Source organism: Fukomys damarensis, unplaced genomic scaffold, assembly GCF_012274545.1.
Source record: "Fukomys damarensis isolate Sample0158 unplaced genomic scaffold, DMR_v1.0_HiC HiC_scaffold_39, whole genome shotgun sequence".
Taxonomy (NCBI): Eukaryota; Metazoa; Chordata; class Mammalia; order Rodentia; family Bathyergidae; genus Fukomys; species Fukomys damarensis.
The window spans coordinates 73,713,657-73,730,775 of NW_022900951.1; the positions used below are offsets into that span (position 1 = coordinate 73,713,657).

The 17,119-nt window shown below is 31.4% G+C and overlaps 1 protein-coding gene across 1 annotated transcript in view; it reads left to right on the plus strand.

Annotated features, from left to right (window-relative positions):
- Positions 1–17,119, plus strand: part of Diaph2 (diaphanous related formin 2) — an 857,618-nt gene that overhangs the window by 229,676 nt on the left and 610,823 nt on the right. Inside the window, 5 exon segments of the mRNA XM_033760220.1 lie at positions 1,989–2,107; positions 3,989–4,105; positions 6,248–6,366; positions 9,860–9,924; positions 12,957–13,061. Coding sequence (XP_033616111.1) covers positions 1,989–2,107; positions 3,989–4,105; positions 6,248–6,366; positions 9,860–9,924; positions 12,957–13,061 — 525 coding nt within the window.

Below are 17,119 nucleotides of genomic sequence, written 5' to 3' on the forward strand. Positions count from 1 at the left end.
TTTTTTTTTTTTTTTTTTTTTTTTTTTTTTGGTACCAGGGATAGAACTCAGGTCCTTGTGCTTGCAAGGCAAGCACTGGAATCACTGAGCTAAATCCCCATTCCCATATTATACTTTTGTGATCTATTTTCATTTTATAGGATATCTGTCATATTATTAGTGCTATGTAAAAAAATTTAATTGAGGACCAGGGATTTAGCTCAGTTTTTCCACCGTCTGCTTTGAAAGCACAGTGTCTTGAGTTCAATCCCCGGTACCAAAAAAAAATTTAATTGATTAAAGTTTGGTTTATCAAGATTTTATAGATACATCTTTCAGGGTTTGACATTTGCCTGAAAGGAAATTTTATAAATATAAATCAACATATGTCATATATTCATTTCAGTAGCCTAGAGCATTATTGATAAAGAGCATTTATATTACATTTATACGTGTTCATCCTTTTATGCTGTATAAATTACACATTTAATGAGATATTTTCACTGAAAATATTTTAATTATGTAGACTAATTTCCATTTTTCTGAAGTTTTTATGCTAATTAGATGTCAGTATATAACTTACATTTTTCTATTTTTCAAACCTTTGAATGTATTCAAATTTTATGATCGATGTTTAAGAGAATGTATTGTCATGTAAGAATAAGGAAAAGAATACACTTTAAAATGTGTGAATAAAATGTGTGAAAGGTTGCCATAATGATGAGCCTACGGATATGTCTGACATCTGTCATTTTTTGAAAATAATTAAGAAAACCAGCGATTATATGATCTGCTAATGTTAGATCATTTTTCATTCTAATAAATCTCTTCATTCCTCTTCAAATTGGAAAACTAGACCCAAAGCACATTCTTATAAAAGCTGAAACTATGTGGATACATTGGGCAGAAACTTATTAAAAATATTTTTTGGTTCTATAAATTCCATTTCAGTAAATTATTATGTATGTAAAAGAAAAAGAACATATAAAATAGCCTAAATTTGTGTTTGGCTTCACTATAATCGCCATTACAGCTCCATTTATTACTGTTCTTTTGAATAAAAAGATATAAACAACAAATGCATCCTATTTTAAAAATTTGCCTAATTTGAAGTACGCATGCTTGCGTTTCCTTTTAGAGTTCCAGTTCATCTTTGAACATCCTAGTCTCACTTTTGGTATCACCCTTGAGCATCCACAGGTGTGATTATCGATTTGGGTTTTGAAAGCTGCATCTTAAAGGACACATATTAAAGATATTCCAGGTGATATATATTAAGCCCAACAATCTCTAGTGTGGCATGCTTACAAAGGTTTTTTTTCCATTATTTTGAAAATCATCAGAGAATTGTAATGCATGTGTTTATGATATATTACAAAAACAAATCTTCAATGCCCAAGTTGGTATTTTGTGATTAGGCTAAGCAAAAATGAAAGGTGGGGGAGGAGGCTAAATGTACAGCTTGATTAAAAAAATCCTAACACCTTTTTGCTTTAAAATCACAAAATATCATTTCAAATGATTTTGTTTATAAAATTTTTCCACGCCATACTTGGGAATGTTGTGCTTGAATATATCTTTGCATTTGTTCTTTGTTAAGAAAACTGGTCTATAATTACTTTTTTTGCCAGAGGCATATGAAACATTCTAACTGCATGCATTCTTTTGCAATCTTTGATTAGTATGTTTGTTCCAACCTATAGCATTTAATTTGGATTGTTAGCAATTAGTGGGTTTTTTGTTTGGGTAGAAGTGATTCTTAATTTTTTAATGTGAATAAGCAGGATGTGGGACATAGCAGGAAAATGCAGTGGATGTAATAAGCTTCTTTTATTTTGAAATATAAAAACTTTGTTACATTTTCTGTTTTCAGGAAGCCAAATTGCCTGGGTCACTATTTGAAATTGCATCCGTGTATATAAATGAAGAATTGTGTTCTGCACATTATTATTGAAATATTCTAATGTCAAACTGTTGTTCATCTGCTAAATTTTATGTTTACATATTAGGGTCTAAAAGAAAAAGAGAATGAGGAGCTTGATATTCAGTTGAAAGTTTTTGATGAAAACAAAGAGGATGACCTAACTGAATTGTCTCACCGTCTGAATGACATTCGAGCAGAAATGGAATATCCTTTGACTAATCACAAAAATAATTTTGCACACATTAAAAGGGAATTTTGAAGTAATTTTTGTGATCCATCATTTCTGTCTGCTAGCCCAATTAATATCCATTTATTTACATTAGAACCTTACTATATTGTTGTTCTTCAGATTCATACTGAAGAACTGTCAGACTATACTGTTGAGTTACACAGACTATATTAAATATTAGAGTATATTATAGATAAACTCTGCTCAGTGCCCTCGAATAAACAAGAAGAGCCTAATGCACATATATCTAACATATAAAAATGGGTAAAAGTTGCCTAAGTTTATGTGTAACTAAAGTTAATATACATTTTCATTTTGTTAAATGGTACTCTATTTAGAGGTACAATTCAATTGAAATAAATTCCCTGCCAGGTACGATTTTTTCTTTAACAGTTCCAAACAGAATGTTTAGATACAATAAGTAGTTGACTATATAACAAGGCTATGTCATGGAAGTATCCAAGTCAAATACAACTAGCATATAATCTTACGGTATTGATGATATGTGAAGTGAATTTAGATCTGAGAGATAATGGTGCTAGTGCTGGTAGCCATTGGTTTCATACCTATTAAATTTCTTATGGATTCTGGGGTATTGGGAAACATTTCAGAGCCAGAGTTTCCTTTGAGGTAGATGTTTTCTTGGTAATATGTGCTTCTGTCTATTCTCCCCATCCCTGTAAAAAAGCTGGAGTAATATTCCCCTCCTTGAAACTCTCATAATAGTTTGTTTGTTCTATCTTATTTATGTACACTTTTCTGCCTCTGTGAGATTGAGGGCAGAAATGTTACATTTCATCTTTTTTTCCTCCAGTGTTCCTATACGAAGTTATACATATAGGTATTATATAAATGTGTGTGCAGTGAATAACAGTGTTATTATTATAAGGAATATTTTTAAATCTGTGATTAGTGACCATTCTGTAGTGGCGTCTCTTATTTTAAATGCCTTTTATATCAATATATATTTTTCTTTATGCAGATTTCTCTTATAGTCCAGCTGCACCCTAAAGCTGTTTTTGGAACCCATTCTGCAGTCATTTCAGGGACATAATGACACTTTAACACAGCATTCTTATTTGGCATCCCAGAAGTAATCCATCTTATACTTAATTCTACTTCAAAGAAAATATTGACATTTCAAGTCATTTTTAGGATATTGGATTACATCTCCTATTTTACCTTTATTCTACATTGATTTTCCCAGTGCTCACTTTTGTTATAATGGTGAATCCATCTTTAAAATCTGTTTTCTACTTGACTAAATGCATTTTCAGTTCTACCACTTTTTTTGTATTCTAAGAAAAATGTTTCAACCACTGTTGTCTTTACTCTCCATCTTTTCTCAAAGAAATGCAGATGAATACCAATAGTAATTTCAGGTTTAGTATTTCATCTGGATAAAATAAAACTGTGTTTGTGATCTTTTAGTAGTTTACAACATGCTTGCCTTTCATCTTACATTTCAGTGAAAATAGTGTAGTAGTGGCTTGCATGAATAATATAGGAAGTATTATAGTTCCTCTTTCAAAAACGCAGGGAGAGCAGGACAAAACCATTTTAATCAACAGAACTGCTGTTCTAGCTATACTCTGGACTTTATTTTAATGAATGACTGATCATTTAAGATTTTAATAGTCAAATGGTCCAGGAAATACTCCTTTGTTCTGTCACTGTAGTTCAAAGGTGAAAATGATTCTACGTAAATGTTTAAATAGTGGATTATGGAGTTGAATGTTTTGGGAAAAGTAATAGAAGCAAAATTACAAATCTATATTTTAAAATTAAAATAGCTTTTGTAATGAATGTAACTTTTATCAAGAATCTTTGATTTTTTTCCTTTACTTACATTTTACTGATATGAATGAAGTATACCATCTTCTATATAATATGTTGAAAGACACTGCTGCTGAATCTTATTTATTATCCATTCTACAACATTTTTTGCTTATCAGAAATGACTACTATATCAGGTAAGAGGCAATTCTGATAGTACTATATTCATGATTTGAATATAATATTAAAGGAAAATTAACAATGTAGTAATGCTTCTGTAATATGCATGTACACATTTACCAAATAGAACAGTTTGCCTCCTAAAAGCAGCCACCACTTTTAAACTGGTATTTATTTCATTTTATTTGAGTCAAAAGTGATACCTACTTTAAAAATGGAGTATTCTAGTGACAGGATTGTTAATAATAATCAACTCAACAGATATTTCTGACTCTGGTGAATTTGTTTGCTAGATAGTGGTAACACAGACAAAACACTAAATAGTCTAGAACTTTTTTTTTGCCTTGTACATTGTAATAGTTAAGTTTTTACTGTTATTTCTATTTGATATTTTAATTAGTAATATAATATTAACACCTGAGGAAAATAATAATGCACATATTTCAGTTTTAGCTTCAGTGATGTATTTTTTTTGAAAAAAATAAATAAGCATGATAATAAAATTAAAAGTTTTAAGATATAGTAGTGTAGAATATATCTGAAAACTGTAAAGTCATAAAATGCTTTCTGAGTGAAATTGTCCATAGTCTGGTGAATATAGTGTCATATTTAACTGTTTAAGAGACTATTAGATGTTCATCATAGTCAAATTTACATGAAATTCTGACAACTTAGATTCTCTGATTTCTCAAATCCTGCATGATTAAAGGTAAAAGGAAATCTAGCAGGAGTTAAGTTGTAGTTACAACAAAAATGACAGTTTCAAAGCAACATAGAGAACTACTATAGTTCAGGCTAGTACAATAATATAACGGGTATCATGATGTTACAAAAACAGAAGAATTTTACCTGTTTTTGAGCAGGTAAGATGATATTTCATTAAAGTGATTATTATTTCAAAATTAAACTCTGACAATTAGAAGGGGACTGTGCCTAGGGATACTCGGTTACCTGGGGACTCCATTTGCAGGAAACTGTCTATTCTCAGTAAGTATGAATAAATGAGAAATTACACAAATATGGCATCTTTTTCATTCTAGGAACATTCATGTGAGATAGAAGTGTGAGAATCATTTTTATTTCACTTATGCATTATTAACCTTAAGGAGGACCATTGATTTTCCATATTCGTTCAGTTGTTGACTTGATTGAGAGTATGATGCATTATATACCCTAGACCTGATAATGACTCGAAAAAGCCCCAGATGTATAATATATATTACTTTTTATTCTAAACCTTAGGATCAGCCCCATAACTAAAGATGTAGGAGGAACAGTTAGAATTTGTCTGGCTTCATTTGTAAACTTTTTTAAACTAGGAAGTTTGCAAGTTTTATTTAGGAATGTTTATGTCATAATTCATCTATTAGATACTTCTTACTGGTCTTTTCTCTACTGAATTGATTGGCCTGAGACAAATGCTTAATCTTCCCCACACTTTAACGCATAAAGAGCCTTTACAAAATTTTCCAGTATATGACTTGTCTTTTTTAAGTTAAAAAAGCCTTGATAGATTACAAATTTAGGGTATATGCTAAAACCCTCAATAGTTTATACAAATTGAGTCTGTAGTCATGCATATTAAGTAAATTTGGTTTCATAAAATGGATCTGTTAAAATAAGTTGCATAAATAGATCTTTGGGATAATCTATAAGTTGACATAGTACAGTTTTGTAAGCACTTTCATAGCTATCTTTATTAAAAATGCTTTAGTAAATTCAAGACATTTTTTGCCACCTAATGCCAAGAAACTCATCACTTATTGAAACAGAACTTGTGGAAGGCTGGAACCATTTCTGTTTCCACAGATGTAGTATCAATGAATCATTTGTTTTCTGTAGCTTTGGAAAGAATAGCTAAAGTAAATAGATAAAATTGGTAAGTATCTTTGAACATAGGCATGGATGCCTGAAAAAGAGAATTAAGTCACTAAATACTTGCAGTTGATTACATCACAGTGGGTTTGGCACTCTCAAAATTAGACCATCTTTAAGTTTAGACATATTTTTTTAGGGAGTGTAATGGTTAGATTTTCTTTTTTCTTTCTTTTATTTTTTAGTAGCAATAGAAAAATATATTTTTAATATACTGATTTTCTTCTTAAAAATTTGAGTTGTACAGGTAGAAAAACTATTTCCTACTGCCTTCTCTCTTTCAGGCCACAGTATTATAAGATAATTGAGGAGTGTGTTTCACAGATAGTGCTGCACTGCAGTGGTATGGATCCAGACTTCAAGTATAGGCAAAGATTAGACATTGATTTCACTCATCTGATTGGTATGTAATGTAACCCTTACTGTCCTTTGCTTTATACTGTTTGTAAATAGGCATTTTTAAAGGTAGATCACTCACTGAACTTGTTTTATTACTATCTAGCAAGTCTTTGTGTCTTAAGCTACTTAATTTCTATAACTATTTCTATACCTATTTCTAGAACTGATTATTATGAGAGTTCTGCTTGTGTGATTAGATATCTTAATGCAAGATAAGATTTAACACTACTGAACTCATGTTAAAGTCAGTGCCCACGGGGAGGGGACATTGTGTTATTATAGAGGAATGCTTTGTATTTTAGAAGCATGAATCAAAAATCCTTAACTTCAGCTTATGCAGAATATTAGTATAGCTATGTTATTAGTGCTCAAGTTTGAGAAAAGAAACACAGGCTTACTTCATCAACCTAAGGCCTTTAAAGGCTATCAAATAGATAAATTTGTATTTTCATTGACCTTAGAGCTAGGAAAGGATTTAAGGCTATTGAATTCATCTCTTTAGATTGCTGAGAAAATGACTTTTTATAAGCCTAGAATGATAGTTAGCAATCCTTCCTTGAACAGTCTTTGAAGGATGAAGTAAAACTTCCCTTGCGAAATATATTTTGCTACCTGGCCTTACAGTTAAGCAGTGTTTTTTATACCTAATTGAAATCAGTAGTGGTGAAGTTCAGGCATAAACTCACTTGCCTTTAGAGAAAACAGCAGCTGTTGACTACCAAGTTTATATTATTTATTTCTGCATAACAGAAGATGGATTTTCAGTAATATTTAAAGACGTATACTTTATTCTTTATTATGTATTCTTTTATGATTTTAAATATGATTTGCACTTACTGAAAGCAGTAGACAATATAAGTGACAGACTACCAGTCACATCACCACTACTCCTTTCTCAGCCCAGCACATTTCCTTATGCACTACCTAAGCTTACTTGCCCATGCCATCTCTCATCTATGTATATGCTAATTTATTATGGAACATTATAATGAGAAGCTTTTCGTGTTAACTTTTAAAATGGGACTTTATTTTTTTTTCAGCTTTAATTGAGTTTATTGGTACATTTTAGGGATACAGTACAGTTACATTTATAGTTAAATGTCTGTACAGTGTTCTATTTTATGGACGGTCTTAACTAATCCTCTCTGACTGCACATTTAGATTGTTTTCAGGTTTTCACTTGAATTATCAATGAATGTGTTATGACCATTGTAGTGTTTGGCTTATTCTCATTATTTCCTTATGATTTGTTGTGATGAATGAGGGTGTGGATTTTCAAGGGCTAGATACTTTGCAGAAAGATTGTGCCAGTTTACTTTTCCTCAGAAATGCATGTGGACCCTGGTCTCACTGCATATTTCTCACTGAGTTGGGTAAATCGTATTTTATATTGTATTTTGTGGATGGAGTCACAATTTTCAAATGAGTGTATGGGCTTATCGTCTATTAGGAACCCTAGTTGGCACATAGAGTCTATTGCTGATTTTGGCTAGCTTTTTCAGTGTTCATCAGACATTTTTGTGTGTGCTGTGTGCCAGGTACTTATGATTGACTGTTTTATTGGTAATCAAAACCATTGAGGATGAAGGGATAAGCTGAGACAATAGTCTGCAGCATACATCTATTATGACTTCATTCATATGTCAGCTCTGTGATTTTATTTGAGTCGTTTAACCTCTCTAGATTTTATTTTCCTCAATTCTAAAATCAGGTGAGTGAAAGTTATGTAGTGCTTAATATTTTATGGTGAGAATCCTTTTTGATAAGCTAATGATTTATGTAGACTATTTATTAGAACATGTGTGTGCTCACACACACAGAAGTTATTAAATGCTTGAAGAGTTTCTATTTTATGATTACTTAGATTTAAGAATACTAGAGTCTCTTATGATTTCACAATTCTGTAAGTTTAGTATCTCTCATAAATCATATCAGATTCTTGCCTAAAAAGTCCAGTGCTTGCCCATTGAAAATTTAAATCAAAATCAAGGGCATTACTGACTATGTCTGGCACAGCATAAATATGGTCTCCCCTTTGACTTTAACACATAGCACTTTCCTCCTCAGTTATTTGGCACCGGTCACACATGAAAAGAAAAAAAAAACTTTATTGAGGTAACGTTGACAAAAGAAAAACTCCTCATATTTAAAGTATATACCCTGATAAATTTTGAGATTATATGTATATGTAATATACCGCACATATATTCGAAATATATATATATATTTTTTTTTCATCATCTCAGTCAAGATAATAAGTTCTCTGTTAGTTCTTAAAGTTTTGAATTTTTCTTTTAGTCCTTCCTTCACATGCTTCCCGCCTATCTTTATCCTAAGGTAGCCGCTGATCTTTCTTACTAGTTCTATTTATACTTTATCAGTTTCATTTTCAAAAATTTCATATAAATGAAAATATAGCTTGTGCTCTTTTTTTCTTAAGCATAATCATTTTGAGATACATATATGTTGTTACATTGTGTGGATCAATAGTGCATTCCTTTATAGTGTTGAGCAGTATCCCAGTGAATTGATATAACAGTACTGGTTTATGCATATACTTGTTAATCATCATTTGGGTTTTTTTTGCCAGTTTTTAGCTATTATAAGTAAAGTTGCTATGAACATTCACATAAAAGTCCTGGTACAGACTTATATTTTTATTTCTTTGAGTAAATAGATGTGTAGAAAGGGTAGCTACACAATAAACTTTAATACTGCCCCCCCCAAATTTCTTCCATTATATATAAAGAATGATATTTCTTTTTCCTCTTATTTGGCAATGCTCAGGAATGAACCCAGGGTCTTATGCATGTCAAGCAAGAAATCTACTATCACTGAGCTTTTATTCCTGGATCTTTTATATAATTTTATTTTGACATGGTCTTGTTAAGTTGCTAAAGCTAGTAACTCAAACTTAAGATCCTCTTGCCTCAGCCATCTGAGTACCTGAGATTATAGGCTTGCATCACTGTACCCAACTTCACTGTTTATATTATGAAGTATATGATTGGACTTATGAAATTCCAAGTTTGTTTTTCTACGTACACAATTGCCCCATATTAGAAGTAAAGTCTTGCACTGGGAATCCTAAATTAATAAATATTACTGTATCTTAGAATTTTTAGAGATAATTTTGAATTTTGATAATCTTTAACATGTAATTTTTGCTCCCTCTCTCTTCATAATAAACTACGTGATTTTTTTGCAGAAGTTGATAATTATAGAAGTTAAAACATGATTAAATGCCTTTAAAATAATAATAACCAATTATTTTTATGGATGCTTGGTTTTGTGCTTCAAATATACTATCATTCCATTCATCTAGTACACTAAAAAATGAAAATCTGGTGGTTTGTTTTATATATAGTATAGGTCAATTTTCCTTGAATAGCAACTACCTTGAAAGGATAGTCTGCATAGAATTTTAGATTGGCAGCCATCTTTGGACTAGAAATATCATGCCATAATTTCTAATCATTTTTGGTAAATCTTACTAGATTCTTGTGTGAACAAGGCAAAAGTTGAAGAAAGTGAACAAAAAGCAGTGGAATTTTCAAAGAAGGTAAGACTTATAGAAATTAGGTATGATTGTTAATAATTTAATCACAGCACATGTTCTATCTTGTTTCTTTATATGAGATCTATAACTTTTATTTCAGCATTGTGGTAATTTATATTTGTAGATTCAAACCAAAAAACAAAATGTTACATTATTTCCTAATAAGATACGTTTGGTTTTACTCACTCTTTCTCACCTCTAATCTATTATGGAAGAAACATGGTAGATATATGATACTAATGTGATAAATGAATTAAAATTAGAGCTGGAAAGTTATTCTTAGAAGCAATCAACCAAACTAAATTCCCTCATTACGTTTCTGCAGCTCTCACTTAAAGTAGGTAATGCTTTGGGAGAAATGTGAAATATTTAGCTATTATTTAGAAATGTGAAATATTTAGCTATGATCTTTAACTTCAATGCTAATGATAACAATGAGACATTGTAGTTGTAGTTATCTCAGTCTTTCCCCACTGCTTACTTAGGTTGTTTGAATTTTGTAATTGCCTTTTGTTAAATGATGGTGGTACTTAATGTGTGTAGACTTGATGGAACTTGAGACTTGTTAATGTCTTATGAATATCTATTTCATTTAGATCTGATTGTCTTTTTCTTGTTTCATGAAAGCATAGCTATAATTTGCTGCTACTACAAGCCCTCCCTCAATGTTTCCCTTCCTCCCTCACTCCCTTCCTTAGATCCAATTGAATATTAGTATAGTATTTGTCTCCTGTTGAGTATAGAGAAAAGGATTGAAGCACAAATCTAAATGCTCTCCAGTTTTCAGTCATCTGACAGCAAGATAAAGTGCTTACATATTGCTGTCTAGTCACAGTTATGACTTACCTTGTAGATTAGATAATCATTTTTTCTATCACTATAGAAATTAGTTACTGCAGAGCATCTGAGGAAATGTCTCTGATCTTTCAGTTACTAGAATAGATTTTTAAGAGCTTGAGCTTGACATACAATGTTTGTGTGAAGCTATCATTTTTATTGGTGAAATAAAGTGCATGTGTTTTGATTAATAGACCTTTATATTTCTTTTGTTCTTATTTTAGTCAGCAGGTCTTAAATTCCCTTTGAAAATCTTCAAATCTTAATTTTTGGTTGGCACTGTAATTAGAAATCATAAAATGGAACTAATTGTTATTATCAATCTAGTAAAGTTTTCTTTAACCATATAATATTTAAAAAGTAGTTCTGAAATCAGAATTTTCAGTATTTTATATTCTAATGTCATTGCCAGCATTTAGAATGGAAACATGCATGGAGATAAACCAATGGTTACCTCCATGCATTATCTTATTCTGATTTTTGGAGTTTTTTGGTAGTGTTAATCGAACTCAGGGCCTCTGAGCTACATTCTCAGAACATAGATTATTTTAAGAAGCAGTATGAAGTGTTTTGTTTTTAAAGTGTTAGAATGTAAGGCAGACATTGTAAGATCTGATCCTATGCTTTCCAATAATTAGCAATGACTTTAAAACACTTATACTCGTTGGATCATACTTGCTTCATTTTAAAAGAACAGGATAAAACTTAATGTCCTTGTAAGAGCTCCTCCAGCTCATATATTTCATACTTGTGTGATTTCTATTTGCTTTTACAGATTAACATAATTTTAAACTGAAAAGAGAAACATTGTGTGTCCCTTTCAAATGTACGAATAAGCCATGCATAGAGGAAAACTAGTGCACAGTGAATTTGTGTAGATGTCACATTTGTGAAACACAACGAAGCCAACTATGGGAGGTGGGGATGGGAACATAGCTTCAGATAAATCTTAACATGATAGTAGTGAACTTGAATAAGATAACATTGAAGGACCTCCAACTTCTTAGTGAACTGGGAAAACGAAATTATTCAAAGATTTATGAATCCTTCATTTTATGTATCTGGGATGCTTTTGAAAATTAAAGATATTAGAGATGAAATGCGTCAATTTTTATGAGGCATTTACCAAGGTATAGTTGGGTAAAAGCATTTCTAACTAATATATTCTCTTTGACCTAGATATTATCATTATCATGCCTTTTGCCCAGCCACCTTTTCTTCAGATTTATATCAGAATATAGTTGCATAATTTCCAAAGGTCAAATCTGCTACGATGGTGAACATTTTTTACAGTAGACATACATTTGTATTGTTGCACAAACTATAAAGATAATTTTCGACATATAAAGATATGTCACTATTGGAAATACGAGTAATACTGTTCAAATACTATATAGATTTCTGCAGTGACTTAAGGTGACATTGACAATAAAGAAAATTAAATGTTCTGTAATGGGAGATAGGTAGTATTCACTGTAAATATTCAGGCTGTTTTGTGCCTGCTTAGAACTCTGCAGTAAGGGCTACAGCAGGATGCAGGGAATGAATATTAACCATTCTGACTTTTTGGCTTAGCACACTATATTTTAAACTCTCATTTTCCCTCCTATGTCATTCAAGTATATTTTGGTTAGCCATCTGACAGAAACTGTTATTACAGTATATATTCTATTGTCTGATTTTGTGGAACTCAACTTTTTGGATTGTAGAGAGTTGATTTTAATAAAAATATTCTAATTTGTATTAATATACATTCATTTGAGCAGTCTAAAAGTGTAATCCTTTTTATGATTTCAAACTGCTTGTCATATTTTTTATATTTGACTTTCTAATTATTAACCTTAAGTTTATGGGAAGAAACATTAATAAACAATTCTAAAATCAAATTTCCAACAACACAAAATCATGTATTATACATGAAGAGAAACTTTTTAGTCCATGTTTTTTAGTATTTATTTTTCAAAAGTGAAAATAGTTTTATTTTGGGTCGGGTAGTATATATTCCTTCATTACTTTCACTACCATCAGAAACAATGCCCTACCTCACATGGATACTTAATTTTCATGGGAATAATTAAAAGCTTTGGTTTTCTGAGTGATGAAGAATTCAAAACTCACTCCACTTATTTAATAATGTTCTTTAAAGATTTCTCAAAAGTGTATTATTAACTGTATATTTATGATGGGGATTATTGCAGTTTGATGAAGAATTCACAGCTCGACAGCAAGCTCAAGCTGAGCTTCAAAAAAGAGAAGAAAAAATCAAAGAACTTGAAACAGAAATCCAGCAACTTCGGACCCAGGTAATGAAGCAAAATACAGATACTGTGTCATGACACAGTGAAGTCGATGATAGAAAATTATCTTGTAAGGGGCTGAAGGGAGGGCAGGGGTATGGGGGAAAGATGAGAACCAAGACCTGTCATGTAAAGATACAAGATCTTAATGATGAATTGAACTGTACTGTATGCCTAAAATGTACCAATAAACTCAAATGAAAAAAATTATCTTGTACAGTGGAAGGTAAAAATGTATCTGGAAGCAGGTTTTTTTTGGCAACTTCACATTTTACTTGAAATAACTCTACAGATTTGATTTTCTAGGACTATAAATAATTTTAATATTTGACAAAATAAGGCATCAGTTGCCTAAACTTTCCTGAATATTTTAATTAAATGTATTACAATGGCAAAACTGTTTTTGAGATGAAATTTTCATGATGATTTGAGAAATTGGGTACATAGTATTTTTTCAAAAAGAATATGAAAATGCTCATTAAATTTAATTAGCCCAAAAGCTCCTTGAGATCTCTCTAAATCTAGAATACCATCACTCAAAGTCTAATGCACTTTTATATTTCCATCTCCGTTCCCTTGGATGAAAAGCTCCCATATGCACTTAAAGTCTTAATTAGGGCATCTAAACTTTAGAATTGATTAAGTGCTCTCATTAACATGTTATAAGTTATTAATGAATACTAGGAAATTGAAGAGGATGTCTTTACACAGTGAGTACTCCAGAGGTATTGGTTGATTGACTAGGCGTACTTCTTTCAGTTTATTGAAGAATTACCTCAAAGGTAACCAGGTAATTACTAAATATTGAATGTGATGACCTTTTCTTCTCTTTAGTCTACATCACTTATCTCTAATATAAGATAATTTATTTTCACTAAATCTCTCTTTTCTCTTTATATAATGTGAATTACCCTTTTAAATGTCCGAATATTTCTCTTTATTTTTCAACCCCGAACTGGTGGCGTTCTTTAGTGTTCTGTCCTCTACTCCCTTGTTGTTGTTGGGTTTTTTTTGTTTGTTCATTACTGAAGATTGAAGCCAAGGCCTTTGCATTGAGCTACATGATGTCTAGCACTCCCCCAGCCCCCATTTATATTCTGAGACAGGGTCTTGCTAATTTGCCCAGAGTGGGCTCAAACTTGCAGTCCTCCAACCTCAGCATCCCTGAGTTTTGGGATTACAAGCTTGTGCCACCACACCTGGTTCTCTTGTCTGCTGTTTTCTTATCTGTATATATTCTTTCTCAAATTCCTATTCAATATCATATCTTCAAATAATCACCATTTAATATGTCAGGACTTTTGAATTTGTTTTATGTTTCCATATTTTGATTAGTTATTGCCATAGGAAGGTTTGCTGCATATTGAAATCAAACTCAGTATTCCTGATCTCCTCTTTGCTCAAACCAGTTTTGCCTCTGCTCTTTTTTGTTTAAAGTTTACCACCACTTTTTAGTTAAGTTGGCATTTGCTTTCCCTTTTCTTTGCTCTACTCATGGCAAATTAAGCTACTCACTCTTCCATGTCCTTTCCCCACTTGCATCAAAACCCAGAAGCCCTCAGATCCACTCTCATTATATCTTACCTGGATTATTGCAGTAGTTTTCTCATTTTTCTCTCATCTGTATTCTCTTCCATTTCAAATTTATCCTGTATGCTAGTGGCAAATTAATCTTCCTAAAACTACCCTGAGAATTATGATTCTTGGCTTTAATATGTTCAGTGGTTGCTGGTTTAGTAGAGATTAAGTAAAATTTCCTTACTTAGAATTTTAGGACCCTCCCTTTGCAGACTAGACTGTGACTGCTCCTCTGCCTGCAGCATCAGCTCCACCTACGTCACCTTTCCCTATTATTTGCAACTTACTCTCCCCATACTTTTCCTTCTGCCAGCATTTCTCAAACATAAGTTCCAGAGATCATAATGGAGTTTCATAAGAAAAGCATTCTATAGTTCACTAAATTGAGTACACATAAAATTCCTTTTTGGCGTGGTGCAATACTCATTGAGGGGTCCAGGATGTCTTTTACTGAAGAAACCGCTTTCTCATACAGCTTTTAAAGACTCCTTTAACCACAGAACTCTTTATGCTCAGAAAACCTATTAACTTCTTCTGGAAATAGTGTTTTCATTTAATTTAGTTGAGAAATTTGGCTTATGTTATTCTCTCTCAGAACTGCCACTTTTTGCTCATCTGTGCCTGTGAAATGTAGCCTTTAAAGGAAAAGCTCAGTACGAAGACGTCCCTTGGAAAGCTTCACCAAAAACTACATTAGGGGATTTTTCTAAACTTCTACATTACATTTTTAGACCAGTAATACTATATTTGTTTACATGCTTTCTCTTTTTTCCATATGAGTATAAGAATCATGAGGTACATTTCTTTATTATTCTTCATTGAGGCCCTACTGTATTTAGCAAAGGCCTTACTCAAAGATTATTTACTTATTAATTACTAAATTAGTTAAAAATGTGCATAGTCACAACAGTCTTTAGTGTGCTCCAAATAGTATCAAATTCATGTGCTATGTACAATTCACAATATTATATTCTTGCCTCATTGTTCAGTTCCTAATTGCTCATGCAAGGGAAGAAAAGGGTTAATATGATTTAGTTTTTAAAAGATTTTTAATATAAATATTAAACATTCTTCATTACATGGGTAAAATATGCATTTAACTTGAGTATGATCCTTCTTTTCTTAAATTTTTTTTACTGATGTTGCTAAGGTTCAACCTAGGACCTTCTACATGTTGGATTTGTGGTTTCAAAAGTTTTATGACAAATACTGAGACAAAAAATTTATGTTTACAAATATGTCTCTTTGCTATCTCTTCATTTTTCTTTATGTTATTTAAAATGGAACACAGCTTTTGCCTATCAAAAATACTGTATTAAAAATCCATACACAAAATTTGTCGGATGTACTACTAATTTCCTGAACTTTTAATTTCGCCACAATTTTTTCATCTCAGTCAGGATTTTAAAAATCAAACTTTTTAAATAGTGGTTTCACTTTAAACATAAAGTAATTTTGTATATTTTCATTCTAATTTTTTCTGGTTTTAGGAAAGTATTTCGTTTTAGGGGAGAACTGTCATTTAAGTAAAGAAACACTTCAGTCACATGTATTTATATACACACATAAACATTTATATATATGAGGAAAATACTTGATCAGTGTGCAGTGGATATTATGGGAAATATTTGCACGATCCTGTCTACACATGTGTGTTAACTTTTAATATTTTGGTAAATAGGAAGTCACTTAAATTGATTCTTCCAAAAATGTGTTCCAAATTATTTACTTTGTAAAAATATTTCTAAGTTTAATTAGTACAATAGTTCAAATAGAAAATTTGTATTAATACAAGAAGACTTTTTCCCAAATAAAAATAATGTTATGCCAATAAATTTAATTGTTTTAAACCCTTTATTCAATTAATCTAATGTACTATATTGATTACCAAAGATATCTGTTCATTGGTAGTGGTTTCTTGGAAATGTTTGTAATGAACAGCTCTGATTTTATATTTGTTTTTGAAATTGAACAATTGTGATCTGTAGTAGTTTAAAGAAATGAGTACAGGGTAATCATCAGAAAAGAAGACAATATTGAATACAATGTTCTTTTTAATCCATTTTCCATTACCATTACAGAATGAACTTAAACTTACTTTGCCATAGTAGAAAGAAGTTATTCTCTTGTAATCAGTGTTCATTAATTTTTCTCTTGGTAAATGACACCCATCCATTCCAGAAGAGAGGGGCTGCTGTAGTAAAAGAGGATTGTACTGACTGTGGGAAAAGCCACGTTCCAAACTGCATTTCAGACTATGTGACCATTTTCAATCATTTAAGTTTTTTTGCAGTTACAGTTTCCTCATCTGTAAGCAATGTACTTAGGTTAGATAAAATTATCCTATCTACATTACAGTGTCATAGTAAGGATTAAAGAAATGATGGATGTAAAAAAGTTAACAATTAAATTATAATGCAAATGCATGCTGTTCTTCCTCCTCCTCCTCCTTCTCTTCCTCCTCCTCCTCCTTCTCCTCCTCCTCC